This window comes from Hyperolius riggenbachi, chromosome 9 (genome assembly GCF_040937935.1).
Source record: "Hyperolius riggenbachi isolate aHypRig1 chromosome 9, aHypRig1.pri, whole genome shotgun sequence".
Lineage (NCBI taxonomy): Eukaryota > Metazoa > Chordata > Amphibia > Anura > Hyperoliidae > Hyperolius > Hyperolius riggenbachi.
In genome coordinates this window covers 33,002,369-33,023,633 of record NC_090654.1, presented here as the reverse complement: position 1 = coordinate 33,023,633, position 21,265 = coordinate 33,002,369, and the positions used below count along the sequence as shown (strand labels likewise).

Here is a 21,265-nt window from a genome sequence, read left to right as displayed (position 1 = left end):
AATTATACAATCCTTTTCCATGGTAAGGCGTAAGTCGTAGGGTAGGATTGCATCATCTTTTTTGGCATACTTTGCTTTGGATACATTATATATATTTGGTCGAAGTCAGATTTGTTTGTATTTCTCATGCGGTCTTCACTTTGCGTCCCACGGAGAAAATCTGGAACTTAAGTGGAACAGGACAAATCAGAAGGACGGGTTCCTATCTTGGCAAAATATTAGGCCTCCCTGATTTGATCTGTTTCCTCCTGGGTGTGTCTTACTATTTCTCTTAGCACCTTAGATTTTGGATTATACATCCACTTTCCAAGATAAGGTGTAGGGTAAGGTTGCTTTCTTCGGTTTACTTTTACTTTGCTTTGTATGGATATTTATTCTATTACTTGTGTGGACTTAAAGGGAACCATAACTGGCGGGGAAAAAAAATTCACTTACCTGGGGGCTTTCCCAAGCCTCCTGCAGCCGTCCTGTGCCCGCGCCGGTCCTTCAGTGCCCTCCGGTCTCCCTCCGCGGCTAAGTTTCATTTTCGGACGACTGCCAGTCGTCCTCGGGCAAAGCGTCCTCTTTGCCCGAGGACTGCCAGTCGTCCTCGGGCAAAGCGTCCTCTTCTTCCGTATTCCCCGTCGTAAAGAGCCGTAAAGCGCGTCCGCATTACGCGTTTGGCGTCATGCGGACGCGCTTTACGGCTCTTTACGACGGGGAATGCGGAAGAAGAGGATGCTTTGCCCGAGGACGACTGAACTTAGCCGCGGAGGGAGACCGGAGGGCACCGAAGGATCGGCGCGGGCACAGGACGGCTGCAGGAGGCTTGGAAAAGCCCCCAGGTAAGTGAATTTTTTTCCCCGCCAGTTAAGGTTCCCTTTAAGGCTCATACACACTTCCCAACAATCTGCCCAACTAGGTTTGTTGGAAGATAGTTGGGCATGAGTACGACTGGCAAACAACCCGACCACAAACAGATAACAGGTTGTTTGCCAGATCCATCTGGTGGATCAACCTGCCCAACTATCATGCAGGTTGAAACATGTGTACAAGTCTTTTAAACAACTTAGTTTTTTTTGAATGCGGAGATGTTGTGCAGTTTGTCTTTTTGCTTCTGTGCGCAGTATTTAAGCGAGTTGGTTGTTTAGTTGGTTGGCACGTACTTGTTGTGCAAACAACTTGTTGTGTGGTTGGTTATACATTATGTTGGACGCCTGTATGTACCTTTAGCTTTGGGGGAGGGGAGGGGGGTGGGCAGATAGTAGCTCCTGGAATTGGATAAGGCAAAAGCTTTTGATTGTCATTGAAATCTCCACTCATCCCACTTAATTCAATTTCATAGCCCTGGTAGCGTTATATTCATGGACATGCTGCTAGACTCGGTCTCTCTACCCCCTCCAACACTTTACTTTCCATCTTCTCCCCCTTTCTCCCTCTAGTGTCGTGCTCTTGGCTAGTCATGGCATCAGCTTGCAGTGAATTGGAGGCGGCCATTGAGATCCTGGTGCGCAGTTTTTACAAGTATGCTGTGAAGGAGGGGAAACGCCAAAAGATGAACACGACGGAGTTCAACATGATGTTGTCTCAGGAGTTCCAGCATGTGCTGACGGTAAGAGTAATGTACGTGTCCAATGACAGCCCTGCCTCTTCAGCACCACTTACCTGCCCCATAAGCAATTTTATACCTGCTCTCTTATCATCACTTACCTGCCCCTTCACGATCACTTACCTTATCCTACCATAGTCATAGTCTAATGTCCTACCATATTATTATTATGTATATATATATATATATAGCACTGACATCTTTGGCAGCAGTGTATAGAGTACATCTTTATGTCACTGACGCTCACAATCTAATCCCACCATAGTCATAGTCTAATGTTCTACCATATTATTATTATTATGTATATACAGTGGCTTGAAGTTTTCCACATTTTGTCACATGACTGCCACAAACATGAATCAATTTTATTGGAATTCCACGTGAAAGACCAATACAAAGTGGTGTACATGTGAGAAGTGGAATGAAAATCATACACGATTCCAAACATGTTTTACAAATCAATAAGTGCAAAGTGGGGTGTGCGTAATTATTCGGCCCCCTGAGTCAATACTTTGTAGGACCACCTTTTGCTGCAATTACAGCTGCCAGTCTTTTAGGGTATGTCTCTACCAGCTTTGCACATCTAGAGACTGAAATCCTTGCCCATTCTTCTTTGCAAAACACCTCCAGCTCAGTCAGGTTAGATAGACAGCGTTTGTGAACAGCAGTTTTCAGATCTTGCCACAGATTCTCGATTGGATTTAGATCTGGACTTTGACTGGGCCATTCTAACACATAGATATGTTTTTTTTTAAACCATTGCATTGTTGCCTGGCTTTATGGTTAGGGTCGTTGTCCTGCTGGAAGGTGAACCTCCACCCCAGTCTCAAGTCTTTTGCAGTCTCCAAGAGGTTTTCTTCCAAGATTGCCCTGTATTTGGCTCCATCCATCTTCCCATCAACTCTGACCAGCTTCCCTGTCCCTGCGTGACCCCTGTGGCTAGGGTCCAATTCGGTGCACTCCCCCCTTCCCCTGTATGTTTGTCAGCATGCAGACAGCTTATGCTGGTGTATGCGCATGGTGCACATGGACACATAACATTAGCTCCCTTGTGCGATTGGTAAGATGCACTGTCTTTCCCAGGAGAGGAAGTTAGGATGTGTGCTCCTAATCCATTGATAGGTTTGATGCAATGAATGTGTTTGCATGTCTGCACTATGCATGTTACAGGGCCAGAGTTAGGACACCTATGTTTACCTGGGTACTTCTGCGCAGTATAGGTGATTAAGCATAAGAATGCATTCTTCTGTGAACTAAAACCCTGGCTTTTAATTTAGCTGTAGGGATAACAGTTGTGCCTGGATGAGTGAATCTGTGAATGCAATTGTTTGAACATTTGCATGTGAGTGTGCGAAGGGTTAATAGATTTTTGCTGTTTTCTAGCCACACCCCCTTCAGCACCTCCCTTTCCCTAATAATTTATTTAATGTCCTAACTAGAGGCGATGTGCCTGGATATATGTATGTTTAATGACCCCTGTGGCTAGGGTCCAATTCGGTGCACTCCCCCCTTCCCCTGTATGTTTGTCAGCATGCAGACAGCTTATGCTGGTGTATGCGCATGGTGCACATGGACACATAACATTAGCTCCCTTGTGCGATTGGTAAGATGCACCGTCTTTCCCAGGAGAGGAAGTTAGGATGTGTGCTCCTAATCCATTGATAGGTTTGATGCAATGAATGTGTTTGCATGTCTGCACTATGCATGTTACAGGGCCAGAGTTAGGACACCTATGTTTACCTGGGTACTTCTGCGCAGTATAGGTGATTAAGCATAAGAATGCATTCTTCTGTGAACTAAAACCCTGGCTTTTAATTTAGCTGTAGGGATAACAGTTGTGCCTGGATGAGTGAATCTGTGAATGCAATTGTTTGAACATTTGCATGTGAGTGTGCGAAGGGTTAATAGATTTTTGCTGTCCCTGCTGAAGAGAAGCACCCCCAGAGCATGATGCTGCCACCACCATATTTGACAGTGGGGATGGTGTGTTCTGAGTGATGTGCAGTGTTAGTTTACCGTCACACAGTGGCTTCGCTACCATGGGGCGGCCAGGAGCGCTCCGCTCCGGGTGTCAGCTCCAGGGGGGGTGTCATCAAGGCCTCCTCAGAAGCCCTGATGACACAGGAGGGGAAGCAGCGCTGAAGGAGGGGTGGCAGTGTCGGCGGGGAGGGGGGGAAATACCCCCCCACATCTCTCCCTCACCTGGGTCCCCTCCTTCGGCGCTTCCCCTCCGCGGGCAACGGGCACTGACAGCCCGTTGCCAGCAACAAATAGCCGCCCTCAGTTTACCCGAGCAGGGCTACGGGAAGATGGCCGCCGACGCCCGCACTGGAGACAAAAATAGACGGCAAGATGGCCGCCGACGCCATCTTGCCGTCTATTTTTGTCTCCAGTGCGGGCTTCGGCGGCCATCTTCCCGTAGCCCTGCACTGATGACGCAGCGGGAGACGGCGCGGGACATTCAAGAGGAGCTGCGGAGAGAGAGGCTGCCTGGGATTCACCCACCGCTGCTACCCACCGCTACTGCCCACCTACCCACCACTGCTGCCCACCTACCCACCACCTACCCACCACTGCTGCCCACCTACCCACCAGGCTACCCAGCAGGCTGCCCACCTACCCACCACTGCTGCCCCCCTACCCACCAGGCTACCCACCACTGCTGCCCACCTACCCACCACTGCTGCCCACTTACCCACCACTGCTGCCCACCTACCCACCAGGCTACCCAGCAGGCTGCCCACCTACCCACCACTGCTGCCCCCCTACCCAACAGGCTACCCACCTACCCACCATGCTACCCACCTACCCACCACTGCTGCCCACCTACCCACCACCTACCCACCACTGCTGCCCACCTATCCACCACTGCTGCCCACCTACCCACCAGGCTACCCAGCAGGCTGCCCACCTGCCCACCTACCCACCACTGCTGCCCACCTACCCACCACTGCTACCCACCTTCCCACCACTGCTGCCCACCTACGCACCACTGCTGCCCACCTACCCACTACTGCTGCCCACCTACCCAGCAGGCTGCCCACCTACCCACCAGGCTACCCAGCAGGCTGCCCACCTACCCACCACTGCTGCCCACCTACCCACCACTGCTACCCACCTACCCACCAGGCTACCCAGCAGGCTGGCCACTTACCCACCACTGCTGCCCCCCTACCCACCAGGCTACCCACCAGGCTACCCACCTACCCACCACTGCTGCCCACCTACCCACGAGGCTGCCCACCTATCCACCAGGCTACCCAGCAGGCTGCCCACCTACCCACCACTGCTGCCCCCCTACCCACCACTGCTACCCAGCAGGCTGCCCACCTACCCACTAGGCAATCAGGCTGCTCACCCTTCACCACCTACCCACCAGGCTATCAGCTTGACAACACTCAAATCTGCTACCGATATTGTGTATTTTGTGGTCAGATCTGCTACCGACATTGTGTATTTTGTGGTCAGATTAACTGCCGACATTGTGTATTTTGTGGTCAGTTTAACTACCGTCATTGTGTATTTTGTGGTGAAATCTGGTGCTGACATTGTGTATGTTCTGGTCAAATGTGCCGCAAGATTGAATGATTTTTTTCTGGTCAAATCTGCCGACATGATTGAATGTATTTTCTTGTGAAATCTGCTCACATAACGTGTAATGTCTTGTGAAATTTTCTCGCATTACGTGTATTTTATGTTGAAAGCTTCTGACATTTTGTGTATTTTCTGGAGAAAAGCTGCGCAATGATGTGAATTTTCTGGAGAAAGGTTGACTAAAACTTGGGTGCACTTTTAAATTAGCTCCGCCCCATCCGGTCATAGCCACGCCCGTGGGTGGGGGGTGTCTTTCAATACCTAGCACCGGGTGTCAAATGCCCTAGCTACGCCACTGCCGTCACACATAGCGTTTTGCATTTTGGCCAAAAAGTTCCATTTTGGTCTCATCTGACCAGAGCACCTTCTTCCACATGGTTGCTGTGTACCCCACATGGCTTGTGGCAAACTGCAAACCAGACTTCTTATGCTTTTCTGTTCACAATGGCTTTCTTCTTGCCACTCTTCCATAAAGGCCAATTTGTACAGTGCATGACTAATAGTTATCCTATGGACAGAGTCTCCCACCTGAGCTGTAGATCTCTGCAGCTCGTCCAGAGTCACCATGGGCCTCTTGACTGCATTTCTGAGCAGCGCTCTCCTTGTTCGGCCTGTGAGTTTAGGTGGATGGCCTTGTCTTGGTAGGTTTACAGTTGTGCCATACTCCTTCCATTTCTGAATGATCGCTTGAACAGTGCTCCGTGGGATGTTCAAGGCTTTGGAAATATTTTTGTAGCTTAAGCCTGCTTTAAATTTCTCAATAACTTGATCCCTGGCCTGTCTTGTGTGTTCTTTGGACTTCACGGTGTTGTTGCTCCCAATATTCTCTTAGACAACCTCTGAGGCCATCACAGAGCAGCTGTATTCGTACTGACATTACACACAGGTGCACTCTATTTAGTCATTAGCACTCATCAGGCTATGTCTATGGGCAACTGACTGCACTCAGACCAAAGGGGGCTGAATAATTACGCACACACCACTTTGCAGTTATTAATTTTTAAAAAATGTTTGGAATCATGTATGATTTTCGTTCCACTTCTCACGTGTACACGACTTTGTATTGGTCTTTCACATGGAATTCTAATAAAATTGATTCATGTTTGTGGCAGTAATGTGACAAAATGTGGAAAACCTCAAGGGGGCCGAATACTTTTGCAAGCCACTGTATATAGCACTGACATCTTCGGCAGCACTGTATAGAGTACATCGTCATGTCACTGACGCTCACAATCTAATCCTACCATAGTCATAGTCTAATGTTCTACCATATTATTATGTATTTACAGTGGAATGCGAAAGTTTGGGCAACCTTGTTAATTGTCATGATTTTCCTGTATAAATCGTTGGTTGTTACGAGGACGTAAAATGTCAGTTAAATATTTCATATAGGAGACACACACAGTGATATTTGAGAAGTGAAATGATGTTTATTGGATTTACAGAAAGTGTGCAATAATTGTTTAATCAAAATTAGGCAGGTGCATAAATTTGGGCACCTCAAAAAAGAAATGAAATCAATATTTAGTAGATCCTCCTTTTGCAGAAAGTACAGCCTCTAAACGCTTCCTGTAGGTTCCGATGAGAGTCTGGATTCTGCTTGAAGGTATTTTGGACCATTCCTCTTTACAAAACATCTCTAGTTCATTCAGGTTTGATGGCTTCCGAGCATGGACAGCTCTCTTTAACTCACACCACAGATTTTCAATTATATTTAGGTCTGGGGACTGATATGGCCATTCCAGAACGTTGTACTTGTTCCTCTGCATGAATTCCTTAGTGGATTTTGAGCAATGTTTAGGGTCGTTGTCTTGTTGAAAGATCCAGCCCCGGCGCAGCTTCAGCTTTATCACTGATTCCTGGACATTGGTTTCCAGAATCTGCTGATACTGAGTGGAATTCATGCGTCCCTCAACTTTCACAACATTCCCAGTCCCTGCACTGGCCACACAGCCCCACAGCATGATGGAACCACCACCATATTTTACTGTAGGTAGCAGGTGTTTTTCTTGGAATGCTGTAGTCTTTTTACTCTATGCATAACGCCCCTTGTTGCCCAAACAACTCAATTTTAGCTTCATACGTTCAAAGCACCTTATTCCAAAATCAAGCTGGCTTGTCCAAATGTGCTTTAGCATACCTCAAGCGGCTCTGTTGTGCTGTGGGTGGAGAAAAGGCTTCCTCTGCATCACGCTCGCATACAGCATCTCCTTGTGTAAAGTGCCCGAAAGGTTGAACTCCATCTGCAGCAAGATGATGTTGTAGGTCTTTGGTGCTGGTCTGTGGGATGACTCTGACTGTTCTCACCATTCGTCGCTTCTGTCTATCCAAGATTTTTCTTGGTCTGCCACTTCGAGCCTTAACTTGAACTGAGCCTGTGGTCTTCCATTTCCTCAATATTTTCCTAAGTGTGGAAACAGACAGCTGAAATCTCTGAGACAGCTTTTCTGTATCCTTCCCCTAAACCATGATGGTGAACAATCTTTGTCTTCAGGAGAGTTGTTTTGAGACCCCCACGTTGATACTCTTCAGAGAAAGTTAAAAGAGGAGGGAAACTTATAATTGGCCCCCTTAAATACTCTTCCTCATAATTGGAGTCACCTGTGTATGTAGGTCAGGGGTCACTGAGCTTACCAATTTGAGTTCCAATAATTAGTTCTAAAGGTTTTGAAATCAATAAAATGACAACAGTGCCCACATTTATGCACCTGCCTAATTTTATTTAAACAATTATTGCACACTTTCTGTAAATCCAATAAACTTAATTTCACTTCTCAAATATCACTGTGTGTCTCCTATATGATATACACTATTTAACAGACATTTTTTATCGTAACAACCAACGATTTATACAGGAAAATCATGACGATTAACAAGGTTACCCAAACTTTCGCATCCCACTGTATATGCACAAAAATAAATAAAAGCTTTCATTTCAAGGTCACAAATCTTTTCCCCCCTCAGAATACACAAGACAAAATAGCAACAGATGAGCTGATCAAGAAACTAGACAAAGATAATGATGGGAAGATCAATTTTAATGAATACTGGGAGCTGATTGGTGGAATCGCACAGACTCTAAGCCAACAGAAGGCCATGCAGTGATCGAAGTGGCACTAGTGCTGAAGATATGCCCTGCCATGGCTTTTCTGGCCAGCAGAGGGGGCACATAACACGGGGAAGGGAGCTTCGGAGAAGAATACCACAAGGCTTTGAATAAAAAGTCCTCCAAGTTATAGCCAATACTACAAGTCATTTAAAAAAAACAACAACATATTTTACTTGCTTACAATCTGCTTTGAAAGATCATTAAAATGAAACTTAAATGAAAATAGACTGATGAGATAAACAGTTGTATCTATCCTGCTCAGGGCCGGATTTATACTTTCCAGTGCCCTAGGCCTGCTGTCACCAAGGCCCCCCCCCCCCCCCCCAAAAAAAAAATAATTGTCCAACACTGACTAGTGATCACTGGTTTGAATGGGCTCATCTCAGTTGTGCTGCTCTGCCCCTCTTTCAACAAGTAATTCCTGTAATTTGCGCTCCTGCCCGAATGTGCACAGCAGCCGATAGTGTTCTGGGCATGCATACTTGAGAAATGACACTGATGTATGACCGGTACTTGTCAAAAATGCATAACACTGTACCGGCCATGGGCAGGAGCGAGAAATTACAGGGAGCGCGAGTGGACAGAGCATGCGCTGCTTCTTTGTCCTCTGTGCGACTTGCTGCAGTCGGAGCCACCAACAGGTGGCAGGGCAGTGCAATGGAGAGAAGCCCATCCAAAACAGAGAACAGGTAAGTAGCAAACATCCTGTCAAGACCAACTTTGGATGTTCTGTTGTAATTACAGTGGACCTGAACTCAGAACTTCCTCTCTGCTCTTAAAGATACGCAACAACATAACCTTTCAATAAAAACATTTTTGTTACAGCTGATACAAATCCTGCAATAAATCTGCAGTGTGTCTACTTCCTGCTTTTATGGAAGCAGACATATTTTTAACATCCTGTGCTTTCAAATGAGCTTAGCTGTTGTGTCAGTCAGGTGACACAGTGTACAGATAAATTACAACTTGTGATTAGACACAGAGGAGGGGGAATTAGACAGGCTCTCGAAATACATACATGGTACATTTCTCTGTTTTTCTTCGGTCCTGTACAATCGCGTTTGAGGCAAAAACGAATCGCGGTAGTGGAAATAACCTACCGCGATTCCTATGTTATTTAGCAAACCCTAGCAATTGTAAAAATTGCTAGCGGTTTGCGATTTTGCGATTCAGTGGAAAAGGGCCCTGAGGTTTACTTTGTTACACAGTAGTACTATACTCTACATATGCACTCTCCACAGAGCTGCAGGGAATCCACTGAGAATGTTGTGCACATTGAACACAGAGGTGTTGTCTATCACCCATAAACCTGGTTCAGATTTTGTACCTGAAGAATGTGTAATAGAGGAAGAATCTCCTCATTCCCCTGCAGAGTACCTGCACATCACTCTTACCTGTACCCACACTTACATTGCCTAGGGCCTGATCCATGCTCAGATTGTGCATGAAGAATGTGTAATAGAGGAAGAATCTCCTCATTCCCCATGCAGAGTACCGGCACATCATTCTTACCTGTACCCACAGTTACATTGCCTAGGGCCTGATCCATGTTCAGATTGTGCATGAAGAATGTGTAATAGAGGAAGAATCTCCTCATTCCCCTGCAGAGTACCTGCACATCACTCTTACATGTACCCACAGTTACATTGCCTAGGGCCTGATAGATGTTCTTTGTTCCGGTTTGTACCTTCTACAAGTACTCTTACCAAGGACTAGTTTTAGTCTATGAGTTTGACTAGGGGGAATAAATATGGCAGTCTCCATATCCTTCTCACTTCAGTTGTCTTTTAAAATTCCTAAGCGTTGGCAGTTAAGAGACGCGTTTCATGTTACATACTTTCAATCAACAAGATTGTATCGGAGTCGAGGAGTCGGTGGAATCCTAAACTTAGGAGTCGGAGTCGGTTGATTTTTGTACCGACTCCACAGCCCTGGATTTTTGAGCGATCGCAATTACAATTTTAAGGACACGCTATTCGCGATCGCTCAAAAATCACAAAGAAGTAAAGTGAAAAATCGCGTAAAAATCACGGCCACAAAACGCCAGCTCTAGTCGCTAGCGTCTTGCAATAGTAAGTGTGAATGAGCCCTTACCTGCTCCAGCGATGTGTCAGTCCACCCCTGCTGTTCGCAGCCACTCTGTACAGCACATATCTGCTCCACCTGGTTCCCGATGCATGCCACGTGTATGTACGGAGCAGAGGTGTGCTGGACACACATGTACACAGGATGGGTGTATCGGTATAACTGGGGGCCTTGTGAAATGTATGCAGTGGGGCTCATGGTTGTAGCTACACCCCTGCCATGCAATGCCCCATTTGCAACACCCCCCCTCCACTTTGTTGTGCATTGCTTTCCCGCATGTGCAACCTTCTGCTACAGCAGCCCTTACCATGTACAGCAGGCCATTCTTCTGGACAGACCCCATATGCAGCCTGATATTCCACAAGCAATGATACCCCTCTTCCAGAGGATGATAGCCCTCCCAGCAAAACTTTGATGGAGCCCCCAATGTATACAAGATTTCCCTGGCCTACCCCTGGTGACCCTCCCAGCCTGGAGGCCCATCTCACAAGGGCCCATAAAACAAGTGTGGGCATCAGGATCTTCACACCCATAACAAGTGTGGCCACAAAACACCTGATCTGAAGGATGGGCCCCTTTATCGGAGGGAGTGAAATAGTATTTGGGGCCCCCTTACAGCTTTGGGCCCCCCAACAATCGCAGTGACTGCTCCCCTGTAGTTACGCTTCTGCCACTTCCATGTCTAAATATTTGCCCCCTTTCCACAGCATCAGTTTCCCTAAACCACAGCCTATGTGGCCCTGAACAAAGACCGTCAAAGCCTAAATAAAGCATCTTCAGTACTTACATGATATAAGTGGTAACCATGTCAACATGGACCAGGAGCCCATTGTGCCTTGAAAATCTGAAGCTGTACTGAGAGCCAGGCCCATTTCTATGGGAGTGTGACCGGGGGGGCGGAGTCGACATTGCAGGGTTACGGCTCACCTTCCGCTATCCCCGCACGCAGCCTCTATCTTCTTCCTGTCCTAGGCGTCCGTGGCGTTGGTAACCGAGCCCCCTTTGATGACATAATCACATGTCATCGCGGGGGCGCATACACACACGATGGACGTCTGGGACAAGAAGAAGACAGAGGTTGTATGTGGGGATCGCGGAAGGTGAGTTGTAACTTAGCTATGCCCACTCTGCCTTGCCCCTATGCTGGAGACACCTATCTATCTAACCTATACTGGGGGCATCTACCTATTTAACCTATAATGAGGGGTACCTACCTATCTAACCTATACTGGGGGCACCTACCTAACTAACATATACTTGGGGCAACTAGCTAACCTATACCGGGGGCACCTATTCTATCTATATTGGAGGCACCTACCTATCTAACCTATACTGGGGGCAACAATACTGGCTACCTATACTTGAGGCATCTACCTAGCTAACCGATACTGGGAGCACCTACCTATCTAACCTATACTGGGGACAACTATACTCGGGTTTCAGCCATTATAATTTAAAAATAAAAAGTGCTACTGTATTAAAACCCACACATTCTATTTGCCCATTTGTCCCAGTTATTACAACATTTAAATGATGTTCCTAGTACAATGCATGGTGATAATATTTTATTTGGAAATAAAGGTGTTTTTTTCCATTTAGTGTTTTCTATACTATATCAATAATATTTACAAGCCCTTTTTTTGCAAAAACAACAGTAATATACCCTCATGGCATACATGTTAAAAAAAGTTACTATTTATGTACTTTTTTTTAAATAATGTCATTTTTTTATTGTTAAAAGTTTTTCATTTTGGTAACTATGGAGTAGTGTATGTGAGTGTATTTTTACTTTTTGACCACAAGATGTCCCCACACTTTTTCCTGTGTATTTTAGAACAGAACACAGGAAGTGTTGTGTATGGGTTTTATACCTTTACTTTGTAAATGGCTGTCAATCACTACAGGCACTTTGGCAGGGCCGGCGCTACCATAGAGGCAAAGGGGGCATTTGCCCCGGGGCCCCGACCTCTGCTGAGGCCGCAGCAGCGCCGGCCCTGCTACATTCTCCTTGCTCGCACTGCTTCCTGGGGCCCTTTGCGGGCAGTGAAGTAAGTAACCGAACCTGCTGGCAGAGGGAGAGACATACGGTAATCTATATACATACCTCCTCCAAGCGGATTGGTACCAGCATCTGTCTCCTCCAAGCAGTTTGGTTCCAGCGTCTGTCTCCTCCAAACCGAACCGCTTGGAGGAGACAGACGCTGGAACCGAACTGCTTGGAGGAGACAGACACTGGAACCGAACCGCTTGGAGGAGACAGACACTGGAACTGAACCGCTCCGAGGAAACAGACACTGGAACCGAACCGCTTGGAGGAGACAGACACTGGAACCGAACCGCTCCGAGGAGACAGACGCTGGAACCGAACCGCTTGGAGGAGACAGACACTGGAACTGAACCGCTCCGAGGAAACAGACACTGGAACCGAACCGCTTGGAGGAGACAGACACTGGAACCGAACCGCTCCGAGGAGACAGACGCTGGAACCGAACCGCTTGGAGGAGACAGACACTGGAACTGAACCGCTCCGAGGAGACAGACACTGGAACCGAACCGCTTGGAGGAGACAGACACTGGAACCGAACCGCTTGGAGGAGACAGACACTGGAACCGAACCGCTTGGAGGAGACAGACACTGGAACTGAACCGCTCCGAGGAGACAGACACTGGAACCGAACCGCTTGGAGGAGACAGACACTGGAACCGAACCGCTTGGAGGAGACAGACACTGGAACCGAACCGCTTGGAGGAGACAGACACTGGAACCGAACCGCTTGGAGGAGACAGACACTGGAACCGAACCGCTCCGAGGAGACAGACACTGGAACCGAACCGCTCGGAGGAGACAGACACTGGAACCGAACCGCTTGGAGGAGACAGACACTGGAACCGAACCGCTTGGAGGAGACAGACACTGGAACCGAACCGCTTGGAGGAGACAGACACTGGAACCGAACCGCTCCGAGGAGACAGACACTGGAACCGAACCGGAGCCGGAGGTATGTATATAAATCCTGTCTCTCCCTCTGCCAGCAGGGTCGGTTATTTCCAGGGTGGGGGGAGGGGGGAAGTTGTAGGGGGGCCCCTTGCTTAAGCTTGCCCCCAGGGCCCCTTAAACCGGCCCTGCACTTTGGTCGGCTTTGGGAACATATGTTTCCATTCCCTGATCACAGACCGGTAGGACAGAAACAAGAACCTGTGCACATGATAGCGAGCAGCAACAAGACTGCGCTGGACTGTGCTTGCACTGACTGGTGTATTTACCGGGCCGCTTAGCCTGGGAAGACGGCGAGGGAGTGTTCAGCTTGAAGGGGGCTGGAGGAAGCCCCAGGTATGGAGGAAGCCCCAGGCATCTTTTTAATCCCCCTCATCTCAGGAACACTTTAACTCAGATTCCTAGTTTGCTTAAAGGGATACTGTAGGGGGGTCGGGGGAAAATGAGCTGAACTTACCCGGGGCTTCTAATGGTCCCCCGCAGACATCCTGTGTTGGCGCAGCCACTCACCGATGCTCCTGTCCCGCCTCCAGTTCACTTTTGGAATTTCAGACTTTATAGTCTGAAAACCACTGCGCCTGCACGCCCGTGTCCTCGCTCCCGCCGATGTCACCAGGAGTGTACTGCGCAGACACAGACCATACTGGGCCTGCGCTGTGCGCTCTTGATGACATTAGCGGGATCGAGGACACGGCAACGCAGGCGCAGTGGTTTTCAGACTATAAAGTCTGAAATTCCAGAAGTGAACCGGAGGCAAGGCCAGAGCATCGGTGAGTGGCTGAGCGGGCACAGGATGTCTGTGGGGGACCATTAGAAGCCCCGGGTAAGTTCAACTCATTTTCCCCTGACCCCCCTACAGTATCCCTTTAACCACTTGATGACCCACCCTTTACCCCCCCCTTAAGGACCAGCGCTGTTTTAGCTGATCTGTGCTGGGTGGGCTGTGCAGCCCCCAGCACAGATCAGCGTGCAGGCAGAGAGATCAGATTGCCCCCCTTTTTTCCCCCCTATGGGGATGATGTGCAGGGGGGGTTTGATCTCTCCTGCCTGCCTGGGTGTTGCGGGGGGGGCACCTCAAAGCCCCCCTCCGCGGCAAAATCCTCCCCCTCCCTCTCCTACCTGGCCCCCCCCGGCGATCGAGGCTGCACAGGACGCTATCCGTCCTGTGCAACCTGTGACAGGCTGTCCTCTGTCACATGGCGGCGATCCCCGGCCGCTGATTGGCCGGGGATCGCCGATCTGCCTTACGGCGCTGCTGCGCAGCAGCGCCGTACAAATGTAAACAAAGCGGATTATTTCCGCTTGTGTTTACATTTAGCCTGCGAGCCGCCATCGGCGGCCCGCAGGCTATTCACGGAGCCCCCCGCCGTGATTTGACAGGAAGCAGCCGCTCGCGCGAGCGGCTGCTTCCTAATTAATCAGCCTGCAGCTGGCGACGCAGTACTGCGTCGCTGGTCCTGCAGCTGCCACTTTGCCGACGCACGGTATAAGCGTGCGGTCGGCAAGTGGTTAAGGAAACCTGAGCCAAGGGAAAAAAAGTTGGCTTATACTTACCTCTGGCTTCTTCCAGCCTCCACAGCCTTTGAGGTCTCTCTTTGTGCTTCGGGTCCCCTCCAAATTTTCGCAGGGGGGCCCAGTGATTTCTAGTTAAGCCCCTGGTCACGCCCCATGACACATGCGATGCCCTCGCCATGCACCTCCTCACTTGCACTCCTGTTGCTGGGAGTGTTCTGTGCATGTGTTCCTTGTGAACAAGAAGGCTCGCGGCTGGGACAGTGAACGTGCCGTAGTACGTGACTCGGCCAGCAGTGGACTTTAATTGGGGTGACAGCAGAACAATGGGGGAGGGAGGGGGCTTGGAAAAAGCCCCAGTTAGGTAATACTCAACTTCTTTTTCTAACACTGACATCTTCTGCAGCATACAATAAGAGGAAAGATTAGGTGGGAGGACAATTACCAGATAATCCCGGAACAGCTTAGAGACTGGATTGAATATCACTCCTCCTGCCAGGAAACTGGATGCTTGGCAGTTATTACTGTCAGGAGGACTGTCTGTTTGACAACTAACAACAATTACCGCTGATTGAACACAAATACGGATCTAGAAGGAAGAGGAGGAGCGCATTATCATGTGTTAACCTGTTAACAGTTTCCTTAATAAAAATGTATTGCACTTCCAGGGGCATAACTAGAGTTATTGCCCTTCTGCAAAAATGATAGCACGAGGTCCCCTTGGTCTTTGAACCCAATGAGGGTCACGTGATCGGGAGGCGGCGAATGGCAGCAGGGAGTGTTCTGCTGTGAAGCAGCCTCTGGAAGTTGGAAAAAATGACAGACACTCCCACTACTCGCTACTCTGCATGGTGGGAGGAGGTGGCAGTTTTTTGTGAGCTAACATGCAGGTTTTCTTGCTAATTGGCTGCACTTGTGGTTGAGGAGAGGGCCCCCCTGGGATTGCAGTGCTTGCAAGGGTGATTGCTACGCCCATTAGCACTTCTGAGATAAAAACTCGTTTCAGGCATCTAGTATGTGAGGATCGCTCCTCCCTGGTCACACAGTACTGAAGTCTCCCCAAAAGCCGTGGCCAGTAGCTTGATGGTAAGCGGGATTCATAACCAGACCAGCTGAGTGGGCGTCCTAGAAACAGCACGCTTGTGGCGTCATTGTGGGTTTTGGCGGAACTCCGCCTTCATCAGATGACGCCACTGCACACTACATAATTAAAAAGTTATAAAAATACAATTTTTAACATTAATAAATACTGATTAAGGGCTTGTTTCCACTATAGCGAAACTGCATGCGGATTCGCATAGTCAATGTAAGTGGATGGGGCTGTTTCCACTTGTGCGGCGGCGGGAGCGTTTTTCGGTGCAGCAGAAATCTGCACGTCAGATTTCGCGTGCGGGAGGAATGCGGGCGAATCGCCGCTAATGCATTTAATAGGGAAATCGCATGCGGCTTTGTCATGCGGATTTCCCCGCGATTTCGCGTGCGATTTCGCATGGTTTGCTATGGAGCTTTACTCAGGCAGTGACATGGTTAAATTCGCCTGGCTCCTTGCCATGCGAAATCGCATGCGAAATCGCGGCTTAATCCGCATGCGGAAACGCAGCCGCATGCGATTTCTTCTGCGGTGGAATCCAGGCAATTCCGCACCGCAACAGTGGAAACGAGCCCTCAAAAAACTAGTGTTGCATTATGTCTTCCGCAGGACTTGGTTCAGTTCAACTGCACAATGCTTTTAGATTGCAATAGTGTTAGCAGTATGCGTTAAGCTTTTGCACAGTAGAGCGCACCCGATTGGGATCGGCTATTTCCGCCGGAGCCAGAGACAGTACTGTGCCCAGTGGCGTAGCAGTGGCGTAGCTATGGAGCTGTGGGCCCCGATGCAAGTTTTACAATGGGGCCCCCAAGCACTCTATACATAACAATTGATACGGCGCACCAAAACCTGCCAATGGCAACTACAGTGGCAGAGGTGCAAGAAGGGGATGGGGAACAGCTTGTTAATGATCACCACTGTTCAAAGTATCTATAGAAGTGATTATTATGAGCTCAGGACCAATAGAGGGCTAATACTGTAGTTGAGGGAGGGCACTTCGGGGCCCCTCTGGCCCAAGGGCCCCGATGCGGTTGCTACCTCTGCAACCCCTATTGCTACGCCCCTGACTGTGCCTGTGCTGGATGGCAAAGGTAAATTATTGCCGTCTGCTGATGTCCGAGGGTCCCAGCGCTGGATCCGTGCTGCACAGGAGAAAGGAGGAAACCTCATTAGGATCTAGTGGCTTCTCCCTCCTGAGGTAAGTACCCCCATGGGGCTCTTTTATTCTTACAGGTTCTCTTTAAGTTACCTAGGACTTCATCCAGGCATGGCTACTACACATGCACGGCCTCCGGCCACACACCTCCTCGATCACACTCCCTTGACCAGGAGCATTCAGCGCATGTACAGTAGCAATGTTTACAAGCTGCGCAAGCGCAGACCGCTCCTGGCCACGGGAGTGCGATCAGAAGCCATGGGACTCGGGGCCTTGCCTGCAGCTTTCAAAGGAGTACAGGGGCTGAATGGAGCAGCGTGAGATGTTGGTGAGGGACCAGGAGGCCTGCAGGGTGAACACTGCAAATGCAGCGCAGAAGACTTGGGCGGCGCCACCATAGGCCGTAATAGGAATTACAGCTATAGCAGGCGAACAGTCAGTAACTTCAGCGTCGTCAGAAGATAGAGCTAAAGTTACTTTTGAAACACTGTAATTTGCCCTCTAGCAATAGCTGGCAGCTGAATTATATCATTCCCCACTAACCACATGGACCTGGAGGGGGAATAGTAATTAACGCTGCCAGGACTTGTGCAGCAGCAGGATAATAATAATAATAATCCGAACATTTGTATAGCGCTTTTCTCCTGTAAGACTCAAAGCGCTCGAGCTGCAGCCACTGGGACGCGCTCAGGAGGCCACCCTGCAGTGTTAGGGAGTCTTGCCTTGAACTTCTTACTGAATAGGTACTTGACCTAGCCAGGATTCGAACCCTAGTCTCCCATGTCAAAGGCAGAGCCCTTAACCAGTACACTATCCAGCCACTGCATAGGGGGGGCAGGAAGAGGTAAGTTACACTGGCCACCTTTATTCCGCTTCAGGGCCCGTTTCCACTAGAGGAAAATTAATTTGCGTTTTCTGCACACAGATTCTTATGTCAATGTATTTCAATGGGCCTGTTTCCACTGTAACCAGAATTTGCATGCAGAAAAAAATCTGGACAGTAATGCTACACAAAATTTCGGATGCCGCATGGCGATTTCATGTGTGTTTTTGAGTTCACGCTTTTGCACATTTTCGGGTGCGTTTTCACGTGTTTTTGATAAGGTCAGTAGAAACAAAAACAAGAAACAAAAATAATAACAAAAAAAAAAAAAAGTCATTACATGTCAAATACACACTATGAGAATTTGCATTGGCATGTGAATTTGCATGCTTCTAGTGGAAACATACCCTTAAAGTGTACCTGAGATGATTAAATGCAAAAGTTTTATACATACCTGGGGCTTCCTCCAGCCCCCTTCGTCCTGATTGCTCCCTTACCGTCCTCCTCCGCCTCCTGGATCCTCTGCTGTGGTCACAGTGACGGGTGCAGGGCGCGCGCGACTGGAAGCGCATGCGCAGTAAGCCCCGACTACCGAAGTTACCAGAAGCCATAGCGGAGGAACAAGGCAACGAAGGAAGATGTCGAGGGACAGACCAGCCTGAAGGGGGCTGGAGGAAGCCCCAGGTATGTATAAAACTTTTGCATTCAATCATCTCAGGTTTACTTTAAGTGTCCCAGTTTTAATTACCAGCCGGGACGCTTTCCTGGGGTTGCGTGGGTTTCCTCTGGGAGATCTGTTTTCCTCCCACATGCCAATTGCATACTCAGATAAGGATCTCCTTTGAGGGACAGTCAGTTATATGCGTTACACAACATTTTCTGTAAGGCTCTATACAGTATAGGAGATGTGATAGCGATTTATAAATACAATATCATTCAGCCTTTTAGTGCAGGTAGCCTGCCTGTTGTTACTTGGCCACAGGGTGGCAGCAGAATCCTTACCTACAATAAGCAGGATAACCTTTGATGCTTCCATTGGCTGAAAGGTGTCATTTCTAAAAGGACATCTGAAATGCGATGAATATGGAGGCTGCCATATTTATTTCCTTTTAAACAATACCAGTTGACTGGCAGTCCTGCTGATCTCTTTGGCTGCCGTAGTGTCTGAATCACACAAGCATGCGACTATTCCATGTGACTAATTCACAGAGGCACTTGGCTTTGCTATACACTTGTATTAGTTTTGTACTCCGATATTGCCTGATGAAGCGGGATCAAACCTGCGAAACGCATCGCATTGTGTAGTGATTAAATAAATGTTATTGTTGAACATTAACTACTTCTGTACCAGCAGTCTCTGGTCCAGCAGTCTCTGCCCCCTTAAGGACCAGAGACTGCTGACACGGTAAACATTGCTTCCCAACGAAACGCCGCACATCACATGAATCGCTGCACAATCGCCCTCTGCTCTCGCCGGTCACGATGCTGCCCCATCGCCGCAGGCTCCTCTCTCTGCCGTCTCTATGAGCAGATTGCTGAGAGCCGGTCAGGAGCCACTTTCATTGGCTCCTGACGCTGTCTATCAATGGGAGCCGATGTGATTGGCTCTCCGTGATCACGCAGTCAGGAGCCAATGAAAGCAGCTCCTCCTGACCCTGACCTGCTTACAGAGCTCTGCCGTCTTATAGATGGCAGAACGAAGTATCGAGGAAGATCAACAGTATCAGCGGTAATGGCGGCGGGGACACGTCATTCAGCGGGACGTTGAATCTATGTCCAGTCAGAGCGGCAGCACCACCTGCTGGACGTAGATTCAAACTGCGTCTGTCCGGAATTGGTTAATCAACAGTTTTGTGTCTACTTGGAGGAGGTAGGTCCACCGCTATCTCCTCTTTTTAATTGGTTTTTAATGAATCTTGTCCTGCTTTGGCACCTCTGTTACAAACTCCAGTATGATGGGACTAATCCTGTCAGACTTCAGTCAGAGCACCTGATCTGCATGCTTGTTTAGGGGTTATGGCTTAAAGTATTAGAGGCAGCGGGTTCTCAGGACAGCCAAGCAATATGCATTGTTTAAAAGGAGATAAATATGTCAGCCTCCGTATTCCTCTCACTTGGTGTGCATTAAGATAGGTACACATGCTCATACCTCCCAACTTTTTGAGACGAGAAAGAGGGACTTTTAAGCCACACCCCTGCCACACCCCTAACCACGCCCCCGACATGCCCCTATTGACGCAAACGATAAAGATTTAATAAGAAAAATATGTTGTTTTATTATTCAAACCACACTGGTCCTTTCTATCCTGGTTCATTTTCCTTCATATTAACATTTTAAAATTAGTAATATATCAATTTAGAGGATGGGAATAAAGTTTAGAGTCAATCAAACACATTTTTTTTAGTAGAGAAATATAGATATTTACATAGAAAGAGGGACAACGTACTGAACAGGGACGGATCTAAACCAAGTTGCCCCAAGTTGCGCCTGGGGCAAGGTCAGGTTTTGGCGCCTAAACTGCCATTCCCCATCCAAATTTTGCCGCCTTTTTAACAATTCAACAAACTGCGCCTGGGGCAAGAGACCCGCTTGCCCCCCCCTAGATCCGTCCCTGGTACTGAAAGAGGGACAAATGAGGAGGAAAGAGGGACAAAGGGACAGGGCTCCCAAAGAGGGACTGTCCCTCCGAAAGAGGGACAGTTGGGAGCTATAGATGACTGACACTCGGCCTGAGATGTTATAAAACCTCTGCGAAAGCTGAGGATCTAGCATGTTTACAGGTGTCCCCCAACATAGCAAGGAACCAGCATGCTGTATCTTTAGCAACAGCGGCGCCCAACTAAGGCCTTAGTTAGTGCATTGTTCCCAATTTCCCCTGCTCGCCCCACCCACCAGAAGCCGCTCCATCGTTCTCCATACCCCTTTTCCCTCCTCCCCTCTCCAATCTCCATAGCAACTGACACCACATCTCTAGCTTTCCGGCTAATGCTGTGTCTGAGCAGAGCTCAGCCTCCCAACTGTCACCCTAGAGATTGTGTGTGTGTGTGTGTGTGTGTGTGTGTGTGTGTGTGTATGTGTGTGTGCGTGCGTGCGTGCGTGCGTGTGTGCGCGCGCCTTAAAATGTCCCCGAAGCAGACCTTGGGTCAAAAATCAGATACTTACCTGCATGAATCAAAGCATGGCCCAGCTCTGAAATTCAACAAGCTCTTTGGAGGACAGCGTCGGAAGCCTCTACAGGATCCAGAGGCTTTCTTCTTCTTAGGTAAATGTTTTTTTCGTATTGGCGAGCATATATCTAATATTAAAAGTACA

The 21,265-nt window shown here is 48.6% G+C and overlaps 1 protein-coding gene across 1 annotated transcript in view; it reads left to right on the top strand.

The window, feature by feature from the left end:
• The first annotated feature begins 130 nt into the window (after positions 1 to 130).
• LOC137532179 (protein S100-A4-like) overlaps positions 131 to 21,265 on the top strand; it is an 82,160-nt gene continuing 61,025 nt past the window's right edge. The window contains exons 1-2 of the mRNA XM_068252406.1: positions 131 to 323; positions 1,422 to 1,591. Of these exons, the coding sequence (XP_068108507.1) occupies positions 1,442 to 1,591 (150 nt within the window). The 5' untranslated portion in view covers positions 131 to 323; positions 1,422 to 1,441. The remainder of the gene's footprint in view (positions 324 to 1,421; positions 1,592 to 21,265) is intronic.